Raw genomic sequence first — 23,808 nt, forward strand, 5'->3', positions numbered from 1 at the left:
GTTCTGCCAGGGTTTCCAAGCGTTAGAGAGAAGAAGAAGGGATTGAACCCTACATTTCATTGTCTCCATGCGAGGGAAATTTCTCTCACCAAAGATATTATTTCGCAAATCCCAACGGTGAAGATTTGAAAAGTTGAGTTCCAAACCCGATGTACTGATTTCACAACAATCCAACGATTAACGAGTTCGAGAGTATAGTTTTACTAAGACAAGTTTGGGTGTATGTGGAAAAAACAGAGCTATGTACGAGGAACATTTCTCTCACCACATATATGATTCCAAAATCCCAACCGTGGAAATTTTAGAAAATGAGTTCTGAACCTGATTTTCAAATTTCACAACGATCCAACGGTTAACGAGTCTAGGATTGTAGTTTTACTGGGACAGGTTTGAGTGTAAGCGGGAAAAAGAGAGGGTTTTGGCATAAGGGAAGGGAAAATGAATTTGAGAGGAATAGAGAGCATAAAGACGTATGGTAAATGTAAAACTGACCTAATATGTCTCTATTTATAGCTATAGTACTCTCACCCTATTATTTATTTTATTTTATTATTTTATAAAAAGAAACTTTATTTAACTTCCTAGCAAATGAATAAATAAAATCTCCTTTTTATTTCCTAAGAACATATATTTATTTTATTTACCTTAAAACCATTATTTTAATTAATAAAACTATTTCTTCTTATTTATTTAATTACAAAAACTTTATTATTTTCCTAAAACTCTATTTATTTTTAAATAAAATCATTTTTAATTTATTTTATGAAAAAATGGGATGTTACAAAGCAAACCTCTGGGTTGTGCCTCTTGTTAGTAGTGCAACATATCATAGTGCGGCACCTCCTTTGTAGTGTGAACCCACATGCCCTACAAGACAATAAAAAATATTTTAAAAAGGAAGAAATCACCAAAGGGGCGCCTCCTGTGTAGTGTTTTTCACTCTTTCTAGTTTATAAATAGGAAACCAATGTAAATGAAAAACACAATAAGTTCAAAATGTTGAATTTTTTTCATTACAAAGAGCACATGTTATGAATTTTTGGGGCTTCTATATAATGGATTTGTTACAATTTATCAGTGTAAAACCCGAGTCTTTAATTGTACTATTTTAGGTTAAGCATGGCTTTAATTGTACAATTAAAATATGTAGAAGTAAGCTTCATGATGATGAATCAAGTTGATTCAAGTAGTTTTGATGATAACAATGATGATGACAAAAAGCCCAAGAGAATGATTTCAGGATTGAGTCAACTAGTTTCAAGAATCAAGAGAAGTTTGATTTCAAGATTCAAGAGAAGATGAATTCAAGATTCAAGAGAAGAAATCAAGAAGATTTCACAAGGGAAGTATTGAAAAGATTTTTCAAAAAACAAACATAGCACAATTTTGTTTTTCAAAAGAGTTTTTCTCAAAATTTTCTAAGTTACCAGATTTTTTACTCTCTGGTAATCGATTACCAGTTTCCTGTAATCAATTACCAGTGGCAAAGTTTGATTTCAAAAGTTTTCAACTGAATTTGCAATGTTCGAATTGATTTCAAAATGGTGTAATCAATTACAAGATATTGGTAATCGATTACCAGTGTATCTGAACGTTGAAATTCAAAATCAATTGTGAAGAGTGATCGAGGTCGTACCCGAATCAAATAAACATTAAAATGCAGTAACTATGAAGTGATCCTAGGTCGTTTCCCAACGAGCAATGATACACCAAATGTTCATAACAAATAGTAGGAAAATAGTAACGAATGGGGGGGGGGGGTTGTTTGCTTTGTAAATTAAACAGCGAACAGATGTGAATTAGAAAATATCAGAATTAAAACACGTTGGTTCCCCTTGATTCACAAGCAAGTCTCTTATCCTAGGTTACGAGAGTTTATCCTTATTCAGTTCAACCACTTAATCCAACCCTAAATTAAATTATAAACGAAATTTAACATAAGGCATTCGTTATGTGATTAAGCAACGCATACACCAATTACTCATAAACAATCATTAAGCATGAACGTAAATTAAGTGCAGAGAAAATTAATCAAGCACTAAGCATGCATGAATTAATAGCAACAAATTCAGAGTAATTAGTGAAGAGGAAAAACTGAACAGAATTTAACAGTAATAATAGAACCTCAAAGAGAACTGTGTTTGATCCTCAAGAGAAAACAACGCTGGGGACTTAGTCTTCCATTAATCAATAGAGAACGAAATTATAGATTGAAGAAGGAAATTTTATTGCTAAAACAAAAAGTCAGAACTGGAATTGCAAAAACGAAAAAAAAGGAGAAAGAGAGGAGAGAGGGCCTAAACTAGAACCTTGGTGCTGTTATATAGTTTTCCAGCCCCAAAGCTTACAAATCTGTTTTAAATCCAAGCCCATAAATAAAATAAAATAAAATCTAGATAAAATAAGATAAGATAAGATCTAGATGAAATAATATCTAGATGAGATCAAATCTAAATAATATCTAGATAAGATAAAGTCTAGATAAGATAAAATTTTGTAGAATAAAATAGTCTATCCTCTTCAAGTCCAAGCCCAATTATGGATTCAAGCCCAATGCTTCATTAATTCCTGAAATTAGATTAAAAACATCAAATTAGCTGAATGGGCCCAAATAATAAAATTGCCTAATTAATTTGACAATTAAGATTAATCAGTACTTAAAATGGTGCAAAAAAGGTTAAGAAATAGGAGAAAATAATGGCACATCAAAGAGTCATATCCTTTCATAAAAATCTTTGTGTAATCGATTACATGGTTTTGGTAATCGATTACCAGTGACAAGTTTTGAATAAAAATCAAAAGATGTAACTCTTCCAATGGTTTTCAGTTTTTCTCAAGGTCATAACTCTTCCAATGGTTTTCTTGACCAGACATGAAGAGTCTATAAAAGCAAGACCTTGACTTGCATTTCAAAAAAAAAAACTTTACACATATTCTTTTACAACCTTGGAATCTCTTTGAACATCTTTTTGAACTTCTTCTTCTTCTTCTTCCTTTGCCAAAAGCTTTTTGAGTTTTCTCGTTTCCAAACCTTGTTCTTTCACAGAAAACAGAAGTGCGCTATATCTTTTCTTTCTCTTCTCCCTTTGCCAAAAAGAATTCGCCAAGGACTAACCGCCTGAATTCTTTTTGTGTCTCTCTTCTCCTTTTTCCAAAAGAACAAAGGACTAACCGTCTGAATTCTTTTGTCTCTCCCTTCTCCCTTGTCAAAGAATTCAAAATGACACAGTCTGAGAATTCTTTTGATTCTTCCCTTTCCCTTAAACAAAAGATTTCAAAGGACTAACCGCCTGAGATATCTTTTGTTTCCCTTTCACAAAGTTTCAAAGGACTAACCGCCTAAGAACTTTGTCTTAACACATTGGAGGGTACATCCTTTGTGGTACAAGTAGAGGATACATATACTTGGGTTGTTGTAATTGAGAACAAGAGAGGGTATATCTCTTATGGATCAGTTCAAGTGGAGGGTACATCCACTTGGTTGTTCAAAGAGAACAAAGGAGGGTACATCCCTTGTGGATCTTTGCTTGTAAAGGATTTTACAAGGTTGAAAAGAAATCTCAAGGACTGCAGGTCGCTTGGGGACTGGATCTAGGCATGGGTTGTTGCCGAACCAATATAAAATTCTTGTGTTTGTCTTCTTCTTCCCTACACTCTTTAATTTCCGCTGTGCACTTTAATTATCGCTTTTAATTTTGGTTAAGTTTCTATTTTTGTTCTTTACTTTCTTAACACTATAGTAAAAGCCTATTTGATTTTAGTAACATTGAGAAGGATAGATTTTTAATTAGTAAAGGTTCATTAATAATTAATTCAACCCCCCCTTCTTAATTATTCCGAGGCCACTTGATCCAACAAAATACATAATGTATTAAATTATGTATCTGTTGATATAGACCTCTTTGCTTCCTCTCCCTTCTAGATTGATGGCTCCTCCTTTGTAGACATTGCTTGCTTTAAAAGGTCGTCTTTTAGGGAGAAAACTCACTGAAGCAATCACAACGAGGGGTTATTTGAGGCAAATGTAGAAATCAATACTCAGGCAGGATGTTAGATGGAAATGTGGAAGTTTGGCAGTTGTAGTTATGACTATCTCTTTTAATTTTACTATTTAAGGTTAAGAATAAGTTTTAAGTATATTTGTTTAGATGTCTTGAAAGGTTGTTGTATTAAAACAGTAGAGGGGACAAACTTTAAGGAGTTGCATTAAGACAAGTTTTTCAATTTTTGAGCCTTGTAGATGGAAAAAAATAAGTTTCCTGGTAAAAAAAAAAGGATATTGCGAGGGTGTTTTGCACTCAATTTGCTTCTCTTAAATGATGGTGATTCCATTAGTATTTATGTCGGTATGTCAAATGGTTGCATTCATGCCACACAAATCGCACTAAAAATCAAAGTAAAACGAGCCTAAAAATCATAAAAATTCTGATTTCTAGTAAATCACAACCTTAAATCACGAAGGTGTTTTGTAGTTAATTTTTTGTCACTTCAATGCATTGATTTTGGATAAAATGATGGTGATTCTATTAGTATTCATGTCGGTTTGTCTAATGGTAGCTTTCACATGACGCAAATTGTACCAAAAATCATTGTAAAAGGATCCATAATAACATAAAACAAATTTGAATTGTAGTAAATCACAAAACCCTAAATCACGGGGGTGTTATGTAGCTGAATTTTTGTCGCTTCAATCATAGGGTGTGGTAATTTATGTAACACAACAAAATTGTGATTCTGTTGTGCAACGCAAATTACAATAGCTTGAAGTTCATGAAGTTCATTCTTTTAACAATAGCTTGAGCCCAAGGATAGTCTCCAGTAAAACTACAACATCAAACTCATAGTTTCACCTCAAATCATGCACCAAATTGGTGAAACCTTTGCTCGTTGTTCCCCTACAATTCTAAACTAAACAATTCATTGATTAGAGTTAGTTTGAAGGGGTGGAACACACCTAATAATTGTACCTTGTGAAGCAACCTCCACTTGCATGTCTTCACCTTAAACATTCTCCACCACCACTATACTACCGACATTTGAATGGACTGCACAAGCTCATTTGTGTTACTCGTCCTAGTCTTAACATTAGATTTATTTAAGAAAAATCTCTATTGGTTGGACATTGGAATGAAAGGTATGAAACTAAAGAAGAAACCTGGGTTTGTTCACAACATGCTTAGTTTTGGGTTGTTTAAGAAAAGTCCAGTCTCTTTCTCCAATCTTGGCTGATGCTAGGTGCACCCAACATATTATGTTAATGGGCAAAAATACCCCTGGGTATTTTTTAAAACAAATGTGCAGCGCCCCCCATTTCTCTTCTTCTTATCTCACGCGACTGTGCACCCAGCGCTTCCCCATTTCCTTCTCTCATGTGACTCTTCTTCTTCACCTCTTCTTGGGCCGCTCTACTTCTTCTTGTGTCGTTGTCTTCTTCTTCATCCTCGTTTATCCCTGCGTTATGCTTTGGAGCTTTGCTTTGACGACATTGAGGACGTGCATTGGGCTGTGCTCCACCGTCGACGTTGAGCTAAGCCTCTTCTCCCCATGGTTTTTGTTTCTGCTTCTTTTTTGGTTTGTAATGTGTTTAAGTTGATCCGCATAAGGATTTAGTAGATCCACATTAGAGGTAGGTGACAGGGTTATGCATACAGATCAAGTAGGAGGTAGATGATCCGTAATAGTATGTAGGCTTATGGATGAAATAAGCATAATACGGATCAAGTTGATCCATACGAGTCTTATGGATCAAGTTGATCCATATGAGTCTTACGGATCAACTTGATTCATAAAAGTCTTACGAATGAAGTTCCCTCATATGAATCAAGTTGATCCTTAAGACTCGTACGAACCAAGTTGATCCGCAACACTCGTACGGATCAAGTTGATCCGTATGCTTCTTGCAGATCAACTTGATCCGTATGCTTCTTGCAGATCAACTTGATCCGTAAAAGTCTATTTTAATTTTAAAAAATGGAAAATAGGTTATAATTTATGAAAAATGGTTTTTATTATGGTTTAGGGTTAGTTTTGAGGCATTTAGGCTGAAGTAGAGTATGATTGAGTAATGAAATAAGTTTCAAATTATGCGTTAATTTTTGGATGAAGTTGATATTGGTTTGAAATTTGGTTTTGAGGCTTTTTGGTTTGTATTCTATAATGTTTGATATTGTATAATGTTTGAATTTTTTGAACATGTTGAGGCTTTTTGGTTTGGTTTTGAGGCTTTTTGGTTTGAATTGAAGTTGATCAAAATCATAATTATACTATATATTTTGCTTCCCTTGGCACATGAATCTCTCTATAGAATTCTGATTCTCCCAGTTTAACTAAATTGTATAGAACTGTTGAAGATTCAACTCCTTGTGTCTTATGTTGAATATACTACATAACAAAGTTCTTCATGTTGAGTCATGGATTATTCAATAATAATGTCATGGAAGGAAACCATGTTACATTTTTAATAGATAAAAGCAATACCTTCTGAGCTTCTTGAGCAATTGCTTCATTAGCTTCAGCTTTTTCAAGCCTGTTTTTGAGGCAAATTACTTGACCCTGAAGCTGATCCCTCTCATTAGTGACATCATCCAGATCACTACTTAGATTTTTAAATGCATCATTCATTTGGCTAAAAACACTGTTCATTTTCAGGATTTCATCTTCTAAGCTCTCTGTTATCTCCATTCTTTTTGTTAGCCCATTGTTAGCCAGTTTTCTCCTTGTCAAGGCGCCTTTAATATGAGTTCTAAGTTCTTGATTTTCACTGACTTGCAACGTTAGAGCCTCACGTTCTTTTGAGAGATCCAACTCAAGAGCTCTAATTATGTCTGATTTGTCCTGCAACGGAGCTTTAAGCAATTGATAGTTTGCAACAACATCAGTAGGTTCACCTGATTTAACAGCTAGCTCCACTTATAATGCCTCCATTGTAGCCACAATTTTTTCAACTTCATCTTTTTGGTCTTTATTGTTTGATGCAGATTCCTGTAGTAAGCTCAGATCATACAACAGTCCTTTTATTACATCATCCTTTCTGGATAACTCAACCTCCAGTAAGTTCTGCATTCTGGTTAACTCCGAATCCTTTAGGTTCAGCTCATTCTTAAGTCTGCAAGATGAATTTTCCAACATTTAGTTTACTTTCTTTAACTCTGTGTTTTGATGTTTGAGAAAATAAACTTGTTGGAAAGAAAATTATGAAGCCACATCCTTCTCAATGACATCACTAATTACTTTATCATAATCAGCTTCTAGATTAAGAATCCTATCCAGAAGTTTTTTATTTGCCTTGTTAGCTTCAACAAGTTCACCCTTCAATGCATGATTAGAGCAAGTAACATCCTTTAGAAACTCAATATTTTGTTCAAGGACCTTGTTTACTTCACCCATGTCTGTAATCCTTAAGACATTCCGGTTTAGTTCTGTTACAAGGTCCTTCCTTTCCACTTTTCCCTACTGAACTTCTTTTTCTAAAAGGGAAACTTCAACTTCCTTATCCATCAAAATTGTTTTGCTAACTCAATTTCTACTTGGGAAAAGATTGTTTCTTTCTTCAGTTGCTCAATTAATACAGAGTACTTGGCAAAATGCTCCTCCATATTAGCTATATTACATGACATATTTTTCAATTCAGATGCATAGATAAGTGATTCAAAGTCTTTGACATACCAATCTGCCATAAAAAATTCAGCCTCACACTCAATGGCCACTACTTTCTGTTTCTGTAGTTTCTCTTGATCTAAAAGTAATTTCACAATATCTGTATTACTCATATTGAATTTCATCATCAGTTTAGCAAGTTGGGATCCCATTTCATTCGACCTTTGCAACATCATCTCCTCCTGAAGCTGTAGGTCTGATATGTTTCTTTCTTATTAATATGATCAAAATTGTTCTTGATGTCAGCCAGCAGTTTCCCTTTCAAGATTCTACACATATCAAGCTCTTGTTTTGTCCTATAATTATGTTCCTTCAAATCACTTATGATAGAGTTCGATTCACACAAGCCGTGTGAAAGCAAACCGTTTTCTGCATGCATCCTTGTTACCGTTTCCAGTAAAATACCCATGTGACAGAGATGTAGCATAGACATAGCACAATCATTAAAAACTATCTCAAACCATATCTTCTCAAGCCATGGTTGTATCAATTTAGTGGAATATAAACATTGAGACTTCAAGCACTCTAAATCATAAGCTAAAGACTTGAAATTTTCTGCCATCGTCAATTGGACGTCTTTAATGACATCATCCAACGTAACAATTAGATCCCTTATTTCTACTAGACTTGATTCAACAAGGTTCTCTATCTCCTAATGCTTCAAATCAACAATAGTTTGTAAGCTTTCAATATTGCTGACTAATATACCCTTCTCATTGAGTAAAGTCATTTCTCTGTCTTTCAGTCATTGCTGATCATGGTTAGGACTAGAGGCTTAGGTCATGCCTTAGGTAGGGTTATTGGGAGAGCTATGGGGAGAGAGGATCGTCATGATTCAGATGATGCTCCTCAGCTGTGAAGGCCTATAGCATCGGCACGTAGGCAATGGGAAGCTGCCCTATTGCCGAGGATGAGCCTGTGGTAGCTGCAGATAAGCCTGTGGTAGTTGTAGACGTACATGCACTTGGTGCTGACGCTGGTCATGATGCTGAGGGATTTCTAGGTGGGTCGCGTGACCCATCAGTGCTTACAGAGTATGCTGACCATGTTGCAATCAGTGTATGGAACGAAGAGGTATTTATAATTTTCAAGTTAACTTATTTGTTAAGTATCTGTTATTATTGAAATTTGTGTTCCTTTAAATTATTATGTTAATAAAGTGTTTGTTCCTTTATACTTCAATTCAGGACCAACCTGAATTGAAGTTATCCTCCCATGGGAGGAAGGTGCAAAAATTTGGTAGGCCTGCTTCTAAAGTTGAGGGCCTAGTTGCTGTCACAGGACTAAGTCCTTTGATCGCGTGCTCAATAGACATTGGCGATCGGGGACTTATATCCGCATTCGTGGAGAGGTGGCACAGGGAAAATAGCAGTTTCCATCTTCTCGTGGGGGAGGTTAGCATCACCCTGGATGATGTGGAATCTCTGCTTCATCTTCCCATTGTTGGCGCCTTCCATACCTTCGAGCCTCTGCATGTTGACGAGGCCGTGTTGATGTTAGTTGAGTTACTAGAGGTCTCCAAAGAGGTAGCCAGGGCCGAGACAACAAGTGTCATGGACCATACGTATGCTTATCTTGGCTACGAGATATATATCAGAGCAGATGTCAGGCTGGACATTGGACAACTACAACTCGTGCCTATGTTCTTCGTCTTCTAGGTTACACGTTTTTTGCTAACAAGAGTGCAACCCATGTTCATTGTGTCTTATTAGACGCTCTGGGTAACTTATGTCAAACTGGGAGCTGTGCATGGGGAGCTGCTGCCCTAGTGCATATGTACAATCATTTGAATGATGCTTGTAGGAGCAGCAACCGACAACTTGCTGGTTACATCACTCTCTTACAGGTAATTAATATGCTTTTCATAAGTTAAGTACAACAATGTTTTAAATAGGATATTTAAGATGTTCATTTGAAATTTGTATGCTTTTCATGCAATCTTTGTAGTGTTGGATATATATGAGCACTTTCATTTAGTTGCGGAGTGTGTGGCTGATCCAAACTATGATAAGGTGTCACCACGTGCATGTCACTGGATTGCTACGAAGGCGACTTTGAAGTTCATATCTACAACGACGTACAAGCAACGTCTAGATTGACTTAGGATTCCTAATGTCAGATGGATGCCTTATGGGGAGCATCGACCCGTTCAGGAGTTTGATTTGATTTCATGCTTTTCCGATCAGCTACGTTGGGGGCCCGTTGCCGTCAGACACCAACCAGAGAGGGTCATGCGCCAGTTTGGATACGTCCAGAGTATTCCTGTAGAGGATGCTGATTCATGGGTTTCATTTGAAGAAATAGACGACAGGTGGATGCACTACTTAGACCATCTTGCACCAACAGGTGAGATATGTCTTGTGCCAGGTCAGTGTGTGCCCGAGTACATGGACTGGTTCTTCGTCATTTCTCATCCATGCATGACTGCGGCACAACAATAAGATCTGCCACGACATCCACTTGCGACGCATGATGCCTCATTCGTGGAGCCACATATCCCTTAGGTCCTCAAGCCACTAGCAGCACCGACACATGCCCGTTCTGATGTGGACCAGCCTAGACATGTAGTGGTAAGTGTTACTATTTGCTTAGTTGTATCAAATGTCATTTACGTCAATTATTTTAATACTAATTTGTCTAATTTTTTTGTTTTCTATTTAATGGGATGCTTGCCATGCGATCGCTGAAAGGTTAGAGCGTCTACTCAACCTTAGGATAGTCACAGCAGGCACAGAGACACACGAGGTCATGAAAGAATGCATCAGGATTGCTAGGGGTGTCACATAAGACGACAATGTGTATGTGAGGTCTCGACGTAGGCAGCGCATGGATTAACCATAGTTTCTTTACACATTTTATATCATCATATTTGGACAATGTATATACTTTTCTTGTATTTGAAAACATTTTGTATATTTTAAGTTATTTTGGTTTATAATATTAGTGTTAATGTTAAAATCTTAATTTTAAATTACTTGATTCCAAATTCATTCCAAATTCATCGAAATAGTATGAATGCGATTCCAAATTGAAGCAAACAACTAAAAACTATTTTGAAATAAGACAATATGGATCTCACTAATTTTGAAATTTAATTTTTCTTATTCTCTTACTTACCAATTTAACCAATTTTTTCTTATTCTCTTACTTACCTGTAATTGTTTCTCAGTTTCTCTAAACTTAGTTATATCTAATTCCATAATATATTATAATACTATTAATGAAAATACACAATTTAGAGAGTACCATATTTAAATTAGTCTTTTTAAACATTTTATTTTCTTTCTTTGGATTTGCATTCACTCATTGCATATGCAGTTAGTAAATAGATAAATATCTTAATTATCTCAAATTACTCTTTTTTATTTATTTTTATTTCTAAATTAAGTTTATGGTAACTAGTGAGATGACTAGTTATTCTTAAGAGAGTGAGAGGAATAAATATGGATTATACAACTATATACAAATGGTCAAAATTATGATAAAAATATTATCAAAGTTTAATGTCATATGATCACTTAAAAAATTATATAATTTTTTTAAAAAATTCACATAATATTGTGTTTTAATCTTTATCCTTCATGATAAGATTAACTATCATTATTTATTTTTCTCACTAAATAAATCCCTTGTATTTTATATTTTTTGTTATTAAATGAAATTAAATTTATAAATTCTAATAAAATTTTCTTGAAATACTACAACTAAGTAATGAACACAAATTCAAACATTAACTTCAACATAGTGGACACGTATTCAAGCATTACATTAACTTCAACATAGTGGAAAGAAATAAAATTTGCATGAAATACTACAACTAAGTAATGCTAATTTTGCAACAAGGACACGTCGTCTTCCATTTTCATTACATGTTTACTAAAAACAACTAAAATTTCTATTGACCCAAATTGTTTCCAGTAGTTAGACTGCACTAAGACCTTTAGCACGTCATCATTGGTTTTCAGTTTAATAATTTCAAATTTGATAGTTTTATCTGAATACTCATGGTGGCTTGGTTGTTGAAAAAACAATCGTCTTACCGTTTGTGTTTCATGAATACCATAAGGGGGAATCCCATGAGGTGCAACTTGCTTGATCAAATCTTTCAGTTCATCCACGGTACATCCGGAAGGAATGTCAAACTTTTTGGGATTTTTTCCTGTGAACGAGTAACCAAAAAACTCATGTTTGTTTGACATATTCCACCTCCCATTGTAATATAGCAGGGCATCATGAATAGGGGTCATAGTCGCTTCAAGTAAGTTTAATATACCATTTGGTGTTCTACCAATGGTGCATAATAACTCAATCGGACCAACATACGGAAATTGATGATTACACATTAACATTGTCTTAACATCATCATCATTTTTCAGTTGCATACATTGAAAGTGAAATTGGTTACCTGTATCTGTGAATGGCTGTCGGTAGTAAATTTCATCAAAATATTGTTTGTCGGATAGTTGAAGGATATTGTGTATTTTGGTTTTTAACGTTTGAAAATCACAAGCGTTAGGTACTCAAATGGGTACTAGAGTGGAAGTTTGAAAATAAACACCACTGTCGTTGTGAACAATCGATCCATTTGGAAAAATAAAACCTAATGTCGAGTTCACAATTGTCTGACTGCTTGTTTCTCCCAAGAATGTCATACTTTGTTCTAATAATTAGGTTGGGAGAGAATGTGTGATTTTTTTACAGTGTTCGGGTGTGTCATATATATAGATGATTTTCACTATCATTGCTTCATTTTTTTTAACATAGAGATGCGTGTAAATGATTTCTATTTGTGTTGTCAACTACAACAATATCGTGTCATGCTTTATCTTGCATAAGAATGTGTTGTCAAGTCTTACAATATCCTGTCACGCTTTATGTTAATACGCATGCATTTCACAATGTGTTGTCAACTCAGACAACGATTTATCATACATGCATACAGTAAAAAAAATTAAGAAACCAAGTTAAATCTTAAAATATAATTAAGGGACTAATTCTATGTGTTAAAAATTAATGTGTTCAAACTTAATTCAATAAGTATACAAAGACAGATAACTCTAATGTGAGATTAAAAGGTATATGTTCAATCTTCATTTATGTCAACATAGTCTCTTTTGAACATCATGAAACTTTTGTAATGTTGCATTCTATTAATATATGGAGTTGGCCACTGCTTTGCTTGAGGATGACAATTACTAGACCATAACAATGCTACAGGCGGTAAAGAACAACGGTCTTTTAGATAAACCTGTTGTACATGCAGAAACAATATTAACTCAACCGTAGACAACTGATTGCATAAATTTAAAAATAGCGCTATATATCTAGAATGTACTTGAACAAAATGATTGTCATATACGTGACCGATACAAATTACGCGATGCATTGATGAATCTGTCGGTGGTTGACTTCTAAGAGGAAAGAACGTCATGCTTTGTTGTTGAGACAACGATAAAAGGATTATTATACCTTGATGCAATGACATATCCCATGTCGGTTATATCCATCCACTTATCCATATTCACCTGAATGAAACAAATATACATGTCAATGTTAATTTTAAAGTTAACTCTTAAAAATCAAAACATAAATTACATACCTTGGTTAACCCATCAACAAGTAGTGACATCCTTAATTCCTCAAATTTGTTTGTGCCACCGAAGAGCTTGATATAGTCATTTGAGAATTTGTCAAGTTCTTTAAGCAGATGGTTGTGGGCCAACGACCAAGAGTCTTCACCCACACCTAATAAACTGGCAACTGACTGATATCCATAGTTTCCGTCAGGTTTGACATCCACAATGTTGTCAATGAAATCTTGCATAAATGGCTGAAATTGATCCAACATAGGCATGATCCTTCTTGGATTGGGCTGGTCAGAAGATGATGCACTACGCCTCACTGACGAATTGCTATTTTGCACAGAATGAAAAGCATATACATACTCTTCAAAGTAAACTTACCACAAACATCAAGTTCTTCAAATCTTTTACATATGGTTTCCATCTCTTCCTTGATGCTTACTTCGGGCTCAGATAACCCTTGGTCTGAAAAACTGAGTCTCCTCCAGAACATATGGATTGAATCAAGTGGGATGCAACCAACAACATACTTAGATAGCTCCCATGCATAAGGAAGACTATGCGTGATTCTCATGACACAACCACAAGTGGAAGGATTCTTGCCAGCATAATGTACACACTTAAACTCAACAACAATATGATTTAAAGCATACCTTGAAACCATTCCAAGAAGCCTCTTGTATAAGGTTTTTTTTAAGACATGTCCAATGACATGTGTACTTGTTTCAAAGGATGCTTTAATTTCAGTGTGCTACATCGTCATCATGTTGTTCATGACATCCCAGACACTGCATAAGTCTCAAAGGCTATTTTGTAACACTCTTTTTAAAGCCCAGTGAGCAGATTCAACCCTACATTTCAATTACACAAATAACAATAAACATATACAACAATAAAATTCCATCAATTCATCAACGTTAATAGAAATAATTGAACATTTTCATACCTATTCGTTGTTGTGTTTCCTAAGTGCATCACCTTATTTGTCTAGGCAGTAACAAATTTTTCCTTAATAGAACATTATCCATGTTTCGTTGACATAGTCAACAAACATTGGCCAAGCTAAACAAGCCATTTCAAACTTCTTCAGGCATTCATCGAACTGCTGCTCCAAAGGACAATCTACCAGACTTCTCTGGGCATCCATGACATACTCCTAAACATTTTTTTGACCAATTAATGATTTACATTTGGCCTTGACATTCTTGCTTATGTGAAAGCTACACAACAAATTTGTACACTCAGGAAATATATTTTTCACTGCATTCATCAATGTTAGGTCTCTGTTAGTCATAATAACTCCAGGGAGGGCATCACGTCTTAAAAATATACCTCGAAACCGTTCTAAGGCCCATACCACATTATTAAGACGTTCACCCTCCAGATATGCAAAACCAGCAGAGAATGTCATCCATGTTGGTTTCACCCCAACAAAATCAAGTAGTGGGAGTCTGTACCTATTTGTTTTGTAGGTATTGTCTATCAAAAACACCAAATTACATGCATTGACTAACTTCACTACATCCGGGTGACACCAAAAGATACAATGTACCACGTCTTCATCCTTTAATCTATGCCAATGAATATATTGATCCCATTCAAGAAGCTTCATTAGATGTTGCATTTCAATATCACTTCCTTTAATGGAAGAACGGAATGCACTTCTTTCATTGTATATTTGTTTGATGGTTGTACAACTATTAGCATTGTGCTCCTTCAAAGTTAGCAGGATGTTTCTTGGTTTCACCATTGACTTGGTCATATCAGCAATAAGTGTCTTTTCAGCTTTAGTCAATCGCCCAGCGTATGGATGTCCAACTAATGACTTGGCCAATTCATGATTATGAATCCCCCACATCAACTTCACCATCCAACCTTGCCCTCCAACCACTGGTTTGCCACGAAGCTTGAAGGGACACCCACATTTCCTAGTCCCATTATTTCTTCTAAAAAATTCTTTCTTCCTACACCTATACTCACCACTCCTTTCACAGCCAATTAACACAAATGAACTCCTTCCTTTACTACCAGTGCTTGTGTCAGACCTTATAATGACTGCCACAAATCCATTTTCATGAGCAACGAATTGAGCCCACTGTAAAACATCATCTTGGCTACCAAACAACTACAACGCAACCCAAACAATTTTAGTTTTCTACAACACATTCATTTTATTAAATCACTCACAATAATGAACATTATTACCTGAGAAGTATTGAATGCATCCAAACAATCAACTTGTGGTTCATTCACACCACATTCTTGTTCATTTTGATCATCCATATCAACTTCTTCAGACATTATAGTGTCATACATCCATTGATCTTCATCCATCTTAACAATAAATCATAAATTTCAACACAGACATACAACACCTAACCGCACTATACATATAATACAAAACTCTACATAATAACTCATGATTAGTAACCGCACTATACATATAATACACCTAATCTTTTACTGTTAATCACAATAACTCATGATTAGTAAAATGCAAAAACCCTGTATCATTCTACACGTATAAATAATTAAATTATTTTTTTAAATGACAATACAAACAAACTAATAATTAAAAAAGTTAAAACTTAAATAAATATTACAAATTCAAAATCTGTATAAGCTTACGGATCAAGTTGATCCATATAAGCATTACGGATCAACTTGATTCGTAATGCTTATATGGATCAACTTGATCCGTAATGCTTATATGGATCAACTTGATATGCATGCTTAATATCAACATACAGATCAACTTGACCCGTATCAACCTTACGGATCAAGTTGATCCGTATGATTTACGGACCACCCCACTCACGCATACCTAGCAAAAATGGGTACCTCGTTTGCCGTCGATGTCAAACCAACCACCGTAACAATGAACACCGCCCCCTTCACCTTCACCGAAGCTCACCTATCACAAGAAAAAATCACACGAAAGCGAGAAACGGAAGAAAAAATAACCTTCACAACGAAAAGCACTGTACACCCCCCTTTTTAAAGAAAAAGATAGAAGAAGGGGCATTTTTGGCATTTTCAAAAATGTTGGGTGCACCAGCAATAATGCTGGGTGCACCTAGCATCAGCCTCCAATCTTTGCACCTCAAACTTTGGGTCTAAACCTTTTCCCTTGATAGGCCCATCATAAGACACTTGTTTCTTGCTCACCTCCCTCTCCTCTTTCATATTGGGCTTGGACAAAGAAAAAGATTGGGCCCTAATTTTTGACTTTTTGAGCCTCGATGCTTTGACGATTTTACCTTTATTAACTTTTCCGTTTTTGTGGATTCTTGCCCCCTTTGTGCATTTTGAACTCTAGTTGAGTAACTGTTATCCTCTTTACTTCAAAACCAGAATCGCAGATCTGAACCATTATAAGGAGAATCTTTTTGTTATGTTTTTTCCTAACTAGTCTTAATAATCTCCTTTAATTGCAGAGAATATCAAATTTTGAAATTGAAGCTATATCTTGTGAAATCTTAATAGATTTACCTCTCTCCCTTAACCCAAATACCTAATGGTTAGGTTTATTTTGTTGGGGCATCTTAACCAACATCTGTGGACCAAAAGTTGGCTTTAATTCATCATCCAATGTTGATTATGGATTTCCTAATTTACGATCAATTTATTAGTGCCAAAATTTTCTAACACGTCAGCGTTAACCATAGCTTCATCCTCCTTCTGCAACCCTCTTATGTCACCATTGTCGCTATGAGAGATGTCTTCTACTGCCACAATTTTATGTATCCCTTCTTTCTCTCCAAACTCTAAGCATACATATTTCTTATGTCCATAACGTCCACACAAAAAACAAACTGCATGCAGACCTCCTAATTTATTTTATTTACCTTCAGCGTGGTACCCAATCAACTACCCACCCTCCATAAAAACTTATTAGTGTATAGATCCAGAGGCAATTTTGGTATTCGAATCCATGTTGGTATCCTGGTCACTTCCTTCACATTGGATAGAAAGAACAACCTCCATCTCTTAACTAGCAAGTATTGATCAACAAGAATATAGGGTCCTTCAAATAAGGCACCCTTATAATCTTCTTCCAATGAGAAGACCATCGTAAAGAAGTTTTAAGGCATGCCAATAATTTGGATTACACCCACCTTAGCCTATTCCTTCTTCAATTTGTTCTCTAATATCTTAAAACTAACTTGTTTCCCAAGTAGAGAGACCACTAAAGAGTTCTTCTAAGGAGTACTTCATTCCTCCAACTCTTTTTCATTAACTATAATCTCAAGGCACGACACATACGAGACCTCCTCCTCTTCATAGACTATAGGCTTTGCTATCCATCAACATTTATGTAGACAAATCCTCATTACTACCTTTCTTTTCCCCTTCAATAAAAGGATAATGAAGTAGGCTACCCTTATACGCACAACTCACCAAAAGGGAAGTAATACCTTCACCCTTTTCCGAACCTTCTTCCTTATGTGCACTCTTATCATCCAATCTCCCCACCCTCAATTTCACCTTTTTGGTACTATGAACCCTCAAGTATTTCTCTTCAACAAAAAAATGGCAAGATCAGATACGAGTGAAAGAAAATAAGCATAGGAAAGAAAAGAAAGCCTTATTGTTGGCCTATGCTTGAATATAAGACTGTTGGGATTAGGAGCAATAGTCTACCTTGTGGGAAAGTCTTTGAGCACTAGTTCCTTGTCTCCATACACTCCAAGTGTATATTCTTCCTCCTCAGGCAAAGTATCCTAAGATGGATAGTACTTGAAAGGATCAATACCTAGAAAATCATCCTTCCAAAGCTTTGTAAGATTAAGCATGTCAAGCTATACTTCTTGCATCTTTGGATGAGGAATATGAGACCCAATATCACCCTTCTCCTTTTAGACTCTGTTGCAAGTCTGTCGTTCTAAAACTTTGTATCCTTTGAAACCATGATACAATTTGGTATAAATATTGGGATGGACAATGGTCTTAAGGGTAAGATCCATTATGTTCCTCGTTATTTAGTTGGTTTCATTAGTTTTCTATTAAGCCTATTGAAGAGTTATGTCACTTTGAAAGGTTCTTCAATTAACATCATGATCTTCCTTTGCTATAGATGTTCTTTCATGACCTCTATGGAGATAGATTCTAGTGCTCCATATATCTATTCAAAGCGTCTGAGTTTGTTAGCATCCATTGTATCATACTGAGCAATAATAAGCTGATCATCAACATCAGACATTGGTAATGCTCGAATAGGTGCAATTCCAGGATTTATTTCAATAACATCATCCTCTACTTCTGTAAAAGATGCTTCAATAATAGACTAAAGCTTGGCCTCCTCAAGATTTTCCCTCTCCATATGATCCATGTCTTCAGGAACAATAGCAACTTCCATCTCTGTTTGTCTTTGGGAACCATCCAAAGACAAAAGCTCAGTTATATGTTTTGCTGTTGTTGATTGAGAATTTCGGTATTAGGGTCGAGTATTTTTAAATGAACAAATAAGATTTTAATTTTAAGATAGTGTACTAAACCAAAATACTTTTAGGGTTCTTTATTTTCAAACTAACAATCTTTATATTTTCAATTTAACAAGCAATGTATCCTTTTTAGAAACTTATTACAAGAACAAATTTTATATTCATTACAAAATGATTATTTGGATTAAAATATATGATTCATACAAATGTAAATAACTTATGTAGACAAACATAAAATAACACTTGAATTGAAAAACATTTACGATTACATGAATATAATTATAATCACACAAGAATATATACAATCATTTGAAAGCAATAAAGAATGAGTTATAGGCAGATGAAAAGGGTTATAGATAGAAGAAGATATTATTGAAAGGAGAATAAGTCATAGAAAGTATAATAAAGATAAAAATAATAAATAGACAAGAGCATACATTTTTCCATTGAAGTGTAAAGCCATTGAGAGTGGCATTGTTTAGTAACTGTTGTTCTAAATGTTTGATTTACAATTCATGATTTCTTTTCTTTTAAATTAACATATTCGAGAATAGAAAACAACCCCTTCTCCACATATTAAATCAAATTTACCCTTTTCGACTTCACACATTTCTATTTCTTATACTTGTTATTTTTTCGATTTCATATTTTCAACACTACAAGATAGGTCTTCCTTATTATATCATCAACCTTAATTGATAGAAAGATAATCAAACAAAATTCAAGAATAATTCATTTGAACAATCCTAACAACTATTGATTGTACTCTCTCCAGTTCATCCATCTGAGTTTTCTTCATCTTTTGTTTAGACTGTGCATGTATGGATTTAACAATAACAACTTCATGCACTAGCTCACTGTCTATATCTATCAGGGTGGCCTTCTCAGCACTCTACCTCTGAACTTATTCGACAGACAATGTCTTTAGAGATTCCAAAATAACTTTGTCTGGAACTTCTTAAAATAACTTGCCTACCAAGGCTTCAATATTCATCTTCAACTAGCTTCTTCTTATGGTCTTTAGCTGATAGAGCTTTCATAGATGCGAGCACACCTTCTTCCAACTCTAAAGCCTCTTCCTTTTCTAGAGTCTCATCTAACTTGACCTTCTTGCATGCTTCGACTAGAGGCTTCTTCTTAGCCTTAGCAAAGGTTGCTGAAAAAAGATTATGGAATTCATAAACCAAGAAGGGGGGGGGGGGGGTGAATTGGTTTTTAAATCAAATCAAACTTAAAAATAAAGTTTTGAAAAACTTTTTCTTCCAAGGATTGTATCACAAACTTTTGTTAAAACCAATATCTAATCAACCACCCATACACTATATCCTTTTGTTAAAGTTCTTTTCAAAAAGAAATTTTCTTAAAACTCAACAGATTGATCAAGAATACAATGAGAGAGAAAAGATCAGGAGAATAAGTACACCAATTTTTATACTGGTTCACTCTCTATCTCTAGAGAAGCTACTTCAGTTATCTAATTCATTTTGAATTAGATTTCCACTATGCACTTTGAATTCCTACAAGTAATCACAATCAATCTCAGTTTCTATCCAGAAAAAGAGACTAAGGTACCCAACCCTAGGGTCCTTTATGAATAAGAGCCTAAAGACACTTACCCTTAGCCCAAACTAGAAAACCCTATTCTAGCATGCCTTCAAAAATTCATGCAAATGCTAAAACATGTAAAAACATGAGAAACTAAGTGAAGTAGAGACACAACTTGGTCATTCAAATGCAATAATCTATGCTTGATTGAATGGATCTCTTCTTGATCTCACAAGGTGTTAACAACTCACTTTTACCATTCAAAAAACAAAGACTTGAATGTGTGAGTCGAACAAACTTATTCTAAGCACTTATTCTGATCTCCTAAAAGTGAGAACACAAGGTGGTTATTTATAGAGAAAACAATTATAACCGCCTGTAATCAATTAAATTGTCAATGTAATCGAGTATCCCAAAGAAGTAATTGATTAGATTATCATTTGAGTCGATTAAAGTGTTCTTCCCAAACCTGGAAAGCTTTCAAGAACAGTGTAATCAATTAGATTCTTGATTTAATCAATTAAAGTGTTCTTGATCACTTTTGGGAACACTTTTGAGAATGAAGTAATCGATTACGATCACCTGGTAATTGATTAAAGCAGAGACTCATGAAAAACCATAGATGGTCTCAAACAAAACTGTGTAATCGATTACAGATAATTGGTAATCGATTAAAACGAAAAAGGATCTCTCTGCAAGCTCCAAATGACTTATGTAATCGATTACGAATAGCCTGATAATCGATTAAAACAAAGAGTTTTATACACCGAGGAAGTTTCTAACTTTTGAAACAATCTTCTTACCTCTACATGATGATGCATGATGTACATATGGATAGATTGAGACTAAGATGCAATAATCAATACAAATGCCACTCAAAGAGTCGGGCATGTAAATAGACAACTTCTTCAAGCTCCAAAGCTTAATCTTCATGTTGCTCCCCTTATCTCTAACAATCACCCCCTTTTGGCTTTAATGATGCCAAACTTGAATTTCCATTTGAGTGCATTTGGAGAGTCTTAAGAGTAAAGACTTCTTTTGAAAAAAACCTAAAAGTATCTGAACACTAAGAGAAGTGTCAAATCATATCTCATCATCACCATTGAATAGAGTTAGTATGCAATGTACTACTAATGCAATGCTTCTCCCTTTTTTGACACAACAAGTCCAAAAAGTCATAACTACAAAAAATAGACAAATATATGATGTTAAATGGGAAAATATCATAACATTTTATTGATACAATAACCATTACAGATTGATCAGTACAACCATTTTAAGAAAACATAACTACTTAATCAAACAACATAATAATTGACTAGATAAATAAAAACAGTATTAAAAGCAAATAGAAAGGACAATCAAATAGTAGAGGCAAGCACTAGAAACACAACTAAGCTTCATCCTCATCAAGGTTAAGGAGGTTACTAAGGGCCAACCTAGTCTCAATGTTTTCTAGTTGGGTAGTTACATTCTTCAAAGAACTATGAACTTTAGTTGAGTGCTCTTGAGGGAGGTGAAACATAGCATCCATCTTCTGAATCACAAGGGACTCAAAAAGACTCCATTGATATGCAGGCTCATGTTGAGCTTTAGATTCAACATCTTCTTCCATCTCATCAATGTTTCCAGTTGTAGGCTCTCCAGCCATTATCCATTCATGATCAACAAACCTCATTCAAAGCTTCTTGAGATGCATTTCGATAATCTCACTAGATGTTTTGGTAAAATCCATAATCTCATTAGAAACATCAACATTGAAGTATTCAATGAATCTTGAGGCAAGCACAACATAAGGAAATTCATAATCCACCAGGAGACGACATTTCAACACAATGTCTTCAATCGGCAGTACCCAGTTCATCTTTATATATGATTTCAGACCATAAACTATCTATAGATCATCATCCGTTACCTGAGCATGATTGCTTAACCTAGGTGTGAGAATGTAGGTGATAAGGTATACTAACATTTTTTCCTCTACAGTCAGTCCACCAACTCCGAAGCGATTCCTTAAGTTTTTAGCAGGTCAAAAAGCATTCCCCTGTATCTTTCTGTACCCATCAGGTGTTTCATCAAACTTGCAAACTCCACCTATGTCCAGACCGACTACTTCCTTCTACACAGTAGCATCAATGACCAAATCTACTCCATTAACAATAGAAAAAAGGTTACCTTCAAGGTCTACACGTGCACAAGTGTAGAATACCATGACCAACTCTAAATAAAATGTTCCTTTCATCTACACTAACTTTGACAGTCCTTGTACTTCCAACAGATTGGGAAAGTTGAACCCTTGTTGAGAGAACCATTCTAAGTCCAAATACTTGGGGACCCTCACATTTTTTACAATATATATCATCTTATAGTCATTCTTCTTGCTTTCATCTGTGAACCATGTGCCCAAACGGTTGATAACAACCTTTGAACATTCTCCTTGCTTCCTCTTGGAGGTTCTTGCTTTCTTCTGTGCTCTTAAAGGATTACTTGCCATCGTGAAAAGGAGACAGAGAGTTTGAGAGCAAAAGATGTTTGGGTTTAGAAAGGAGTGGTAACAAGGGTTTTAGAAGAGGTGTTGGTCTGATTTGTGGATATGATAAGGTTGGCTTTCAAATAAGGGCTAAGGCATTTTGGTTGGATTAGGTGGGTGGCAGGAGTAAATACAGTAATAGTGGTGGTTACTGAGGTGAAGACGAATAGATGTACCATATTACAACACACAAAATAACGCAGGTAATCAATTACAATTACATGGTAATCAATTAAACGCTTTATGAGATTCTTATTTAAATATATTGGTATATTGTTCTCAAAACTAGAGTAATCTTCTAATTGATATTGTACGTATAGCAGTTGTAAGCAACAACTTGTAACAAACACATATTCAACTTTTGCTACAGATAGAGTGACGAAGTTTTGCTTCTTACTTGCCCAAGATAACAGACAATGTCCAATATAATGACATCTACCACTTGTGCTTTTTCATTCAACTTTGTCACATGCATAGTTTACATTATAGTATCCTACTAATTTGAAATCTTGATTTTTCTTATAGAACGAACTTTGGTTAGTAGTACCTACTAGATAGTGTAAGATCCTTTCAGCAACTTGAGATGTGACTCTCAAGGATCAAACTGAAATCTAGCACATGAACATACACTATACATAATATCATGTCTACTAGCAGTAAGATACAAAAGTGAGTCGATCATACCTTTGTAGATCATCTGATCTAATGGTTTACCTAATTCATCTCTGCTTAGAGGATTGGAAGCTTGCATAGGTGTTTTCACTAGTTTGGCACCTTCCATCTTGAACTTATTTAGAACTTCTTTAGTGTATTTCTATTGATAAATGTATAAACCTTTACTATCTTGTTTGATCTGAAGCCTTAGGAAGAACTTAAGTTCTCCCATCTTGCTAATTTCAAACTCACTCTTCATCAGATAAGAAAAATTCTTGTAAAGAGATTAATTAGTAGCTTAAAAAAATAATATCATCAACATAAATTTGAATTATAATGAAGTCTTTGCCAACTTCTCTTTTGAAAATACTTGTATCCATTTTGCTTCTCATAAAAC

At 34.9% G+C, this 23,808-nt stretch overlaps 1 protein-coding gene across 1 annotated transcript; it reads left to right on the forward strand.

The window, feature by feature from the left end:
* Nucleotides 1-8,541: 8,541 nt before the first annotated feature.
* LOC102669592 (uncharacterized) lies at nucleotides 8,542-9,314 on the forward strand. Its single transcript, XM_006574140.1, has 2 exons — nucleotides 8,542-8,730; nucleotides 8,844-9,314. Exons 1-2 carry the CDS (start codon nucleotides 8,542-8,544, stop codon nucleotides 9,312-9,314), a joined length of 660 nt encoding a protein of 219 aa, XP_006574203.1.
* The last annotated feature ends 14,494 nt before the right edge of the window (nucleotides 9,315-23,808 follow it).

Source organism: Glycine max, chromosome 1 (genome assembly GCF_000004515.6).
Source record: "Glycine max cultivar Williams 82 chromosome 1, Glycine_max_v4.0, whole genome shotgun sequence".
Lineage (NCBI taxonomy): Eukaryota > Viridiplantae > Streptophyta > Magnoliopsida > Fabales > Fabaceae > Glycine > Glycine max.

What these genes read in the sequence shown, in the direction of transcription:
- LOC102669592 (XM_006574140.1), top strand. Translation starts at nt 8,542, where the DNA reads ATGGGAAGCTGCCCTATTGCCGAGGATGAGCCTGTGGTAGCTGCAGAT. An exon ending in TCAGTGTATGGAACGAAGAG is followed by an intron (nt 8,731 to 8,843) that starts GTATTTATAATT and finishes ACTTCAATTCAG; the next exon opens with GACCAACCTGAATTGAAGTT.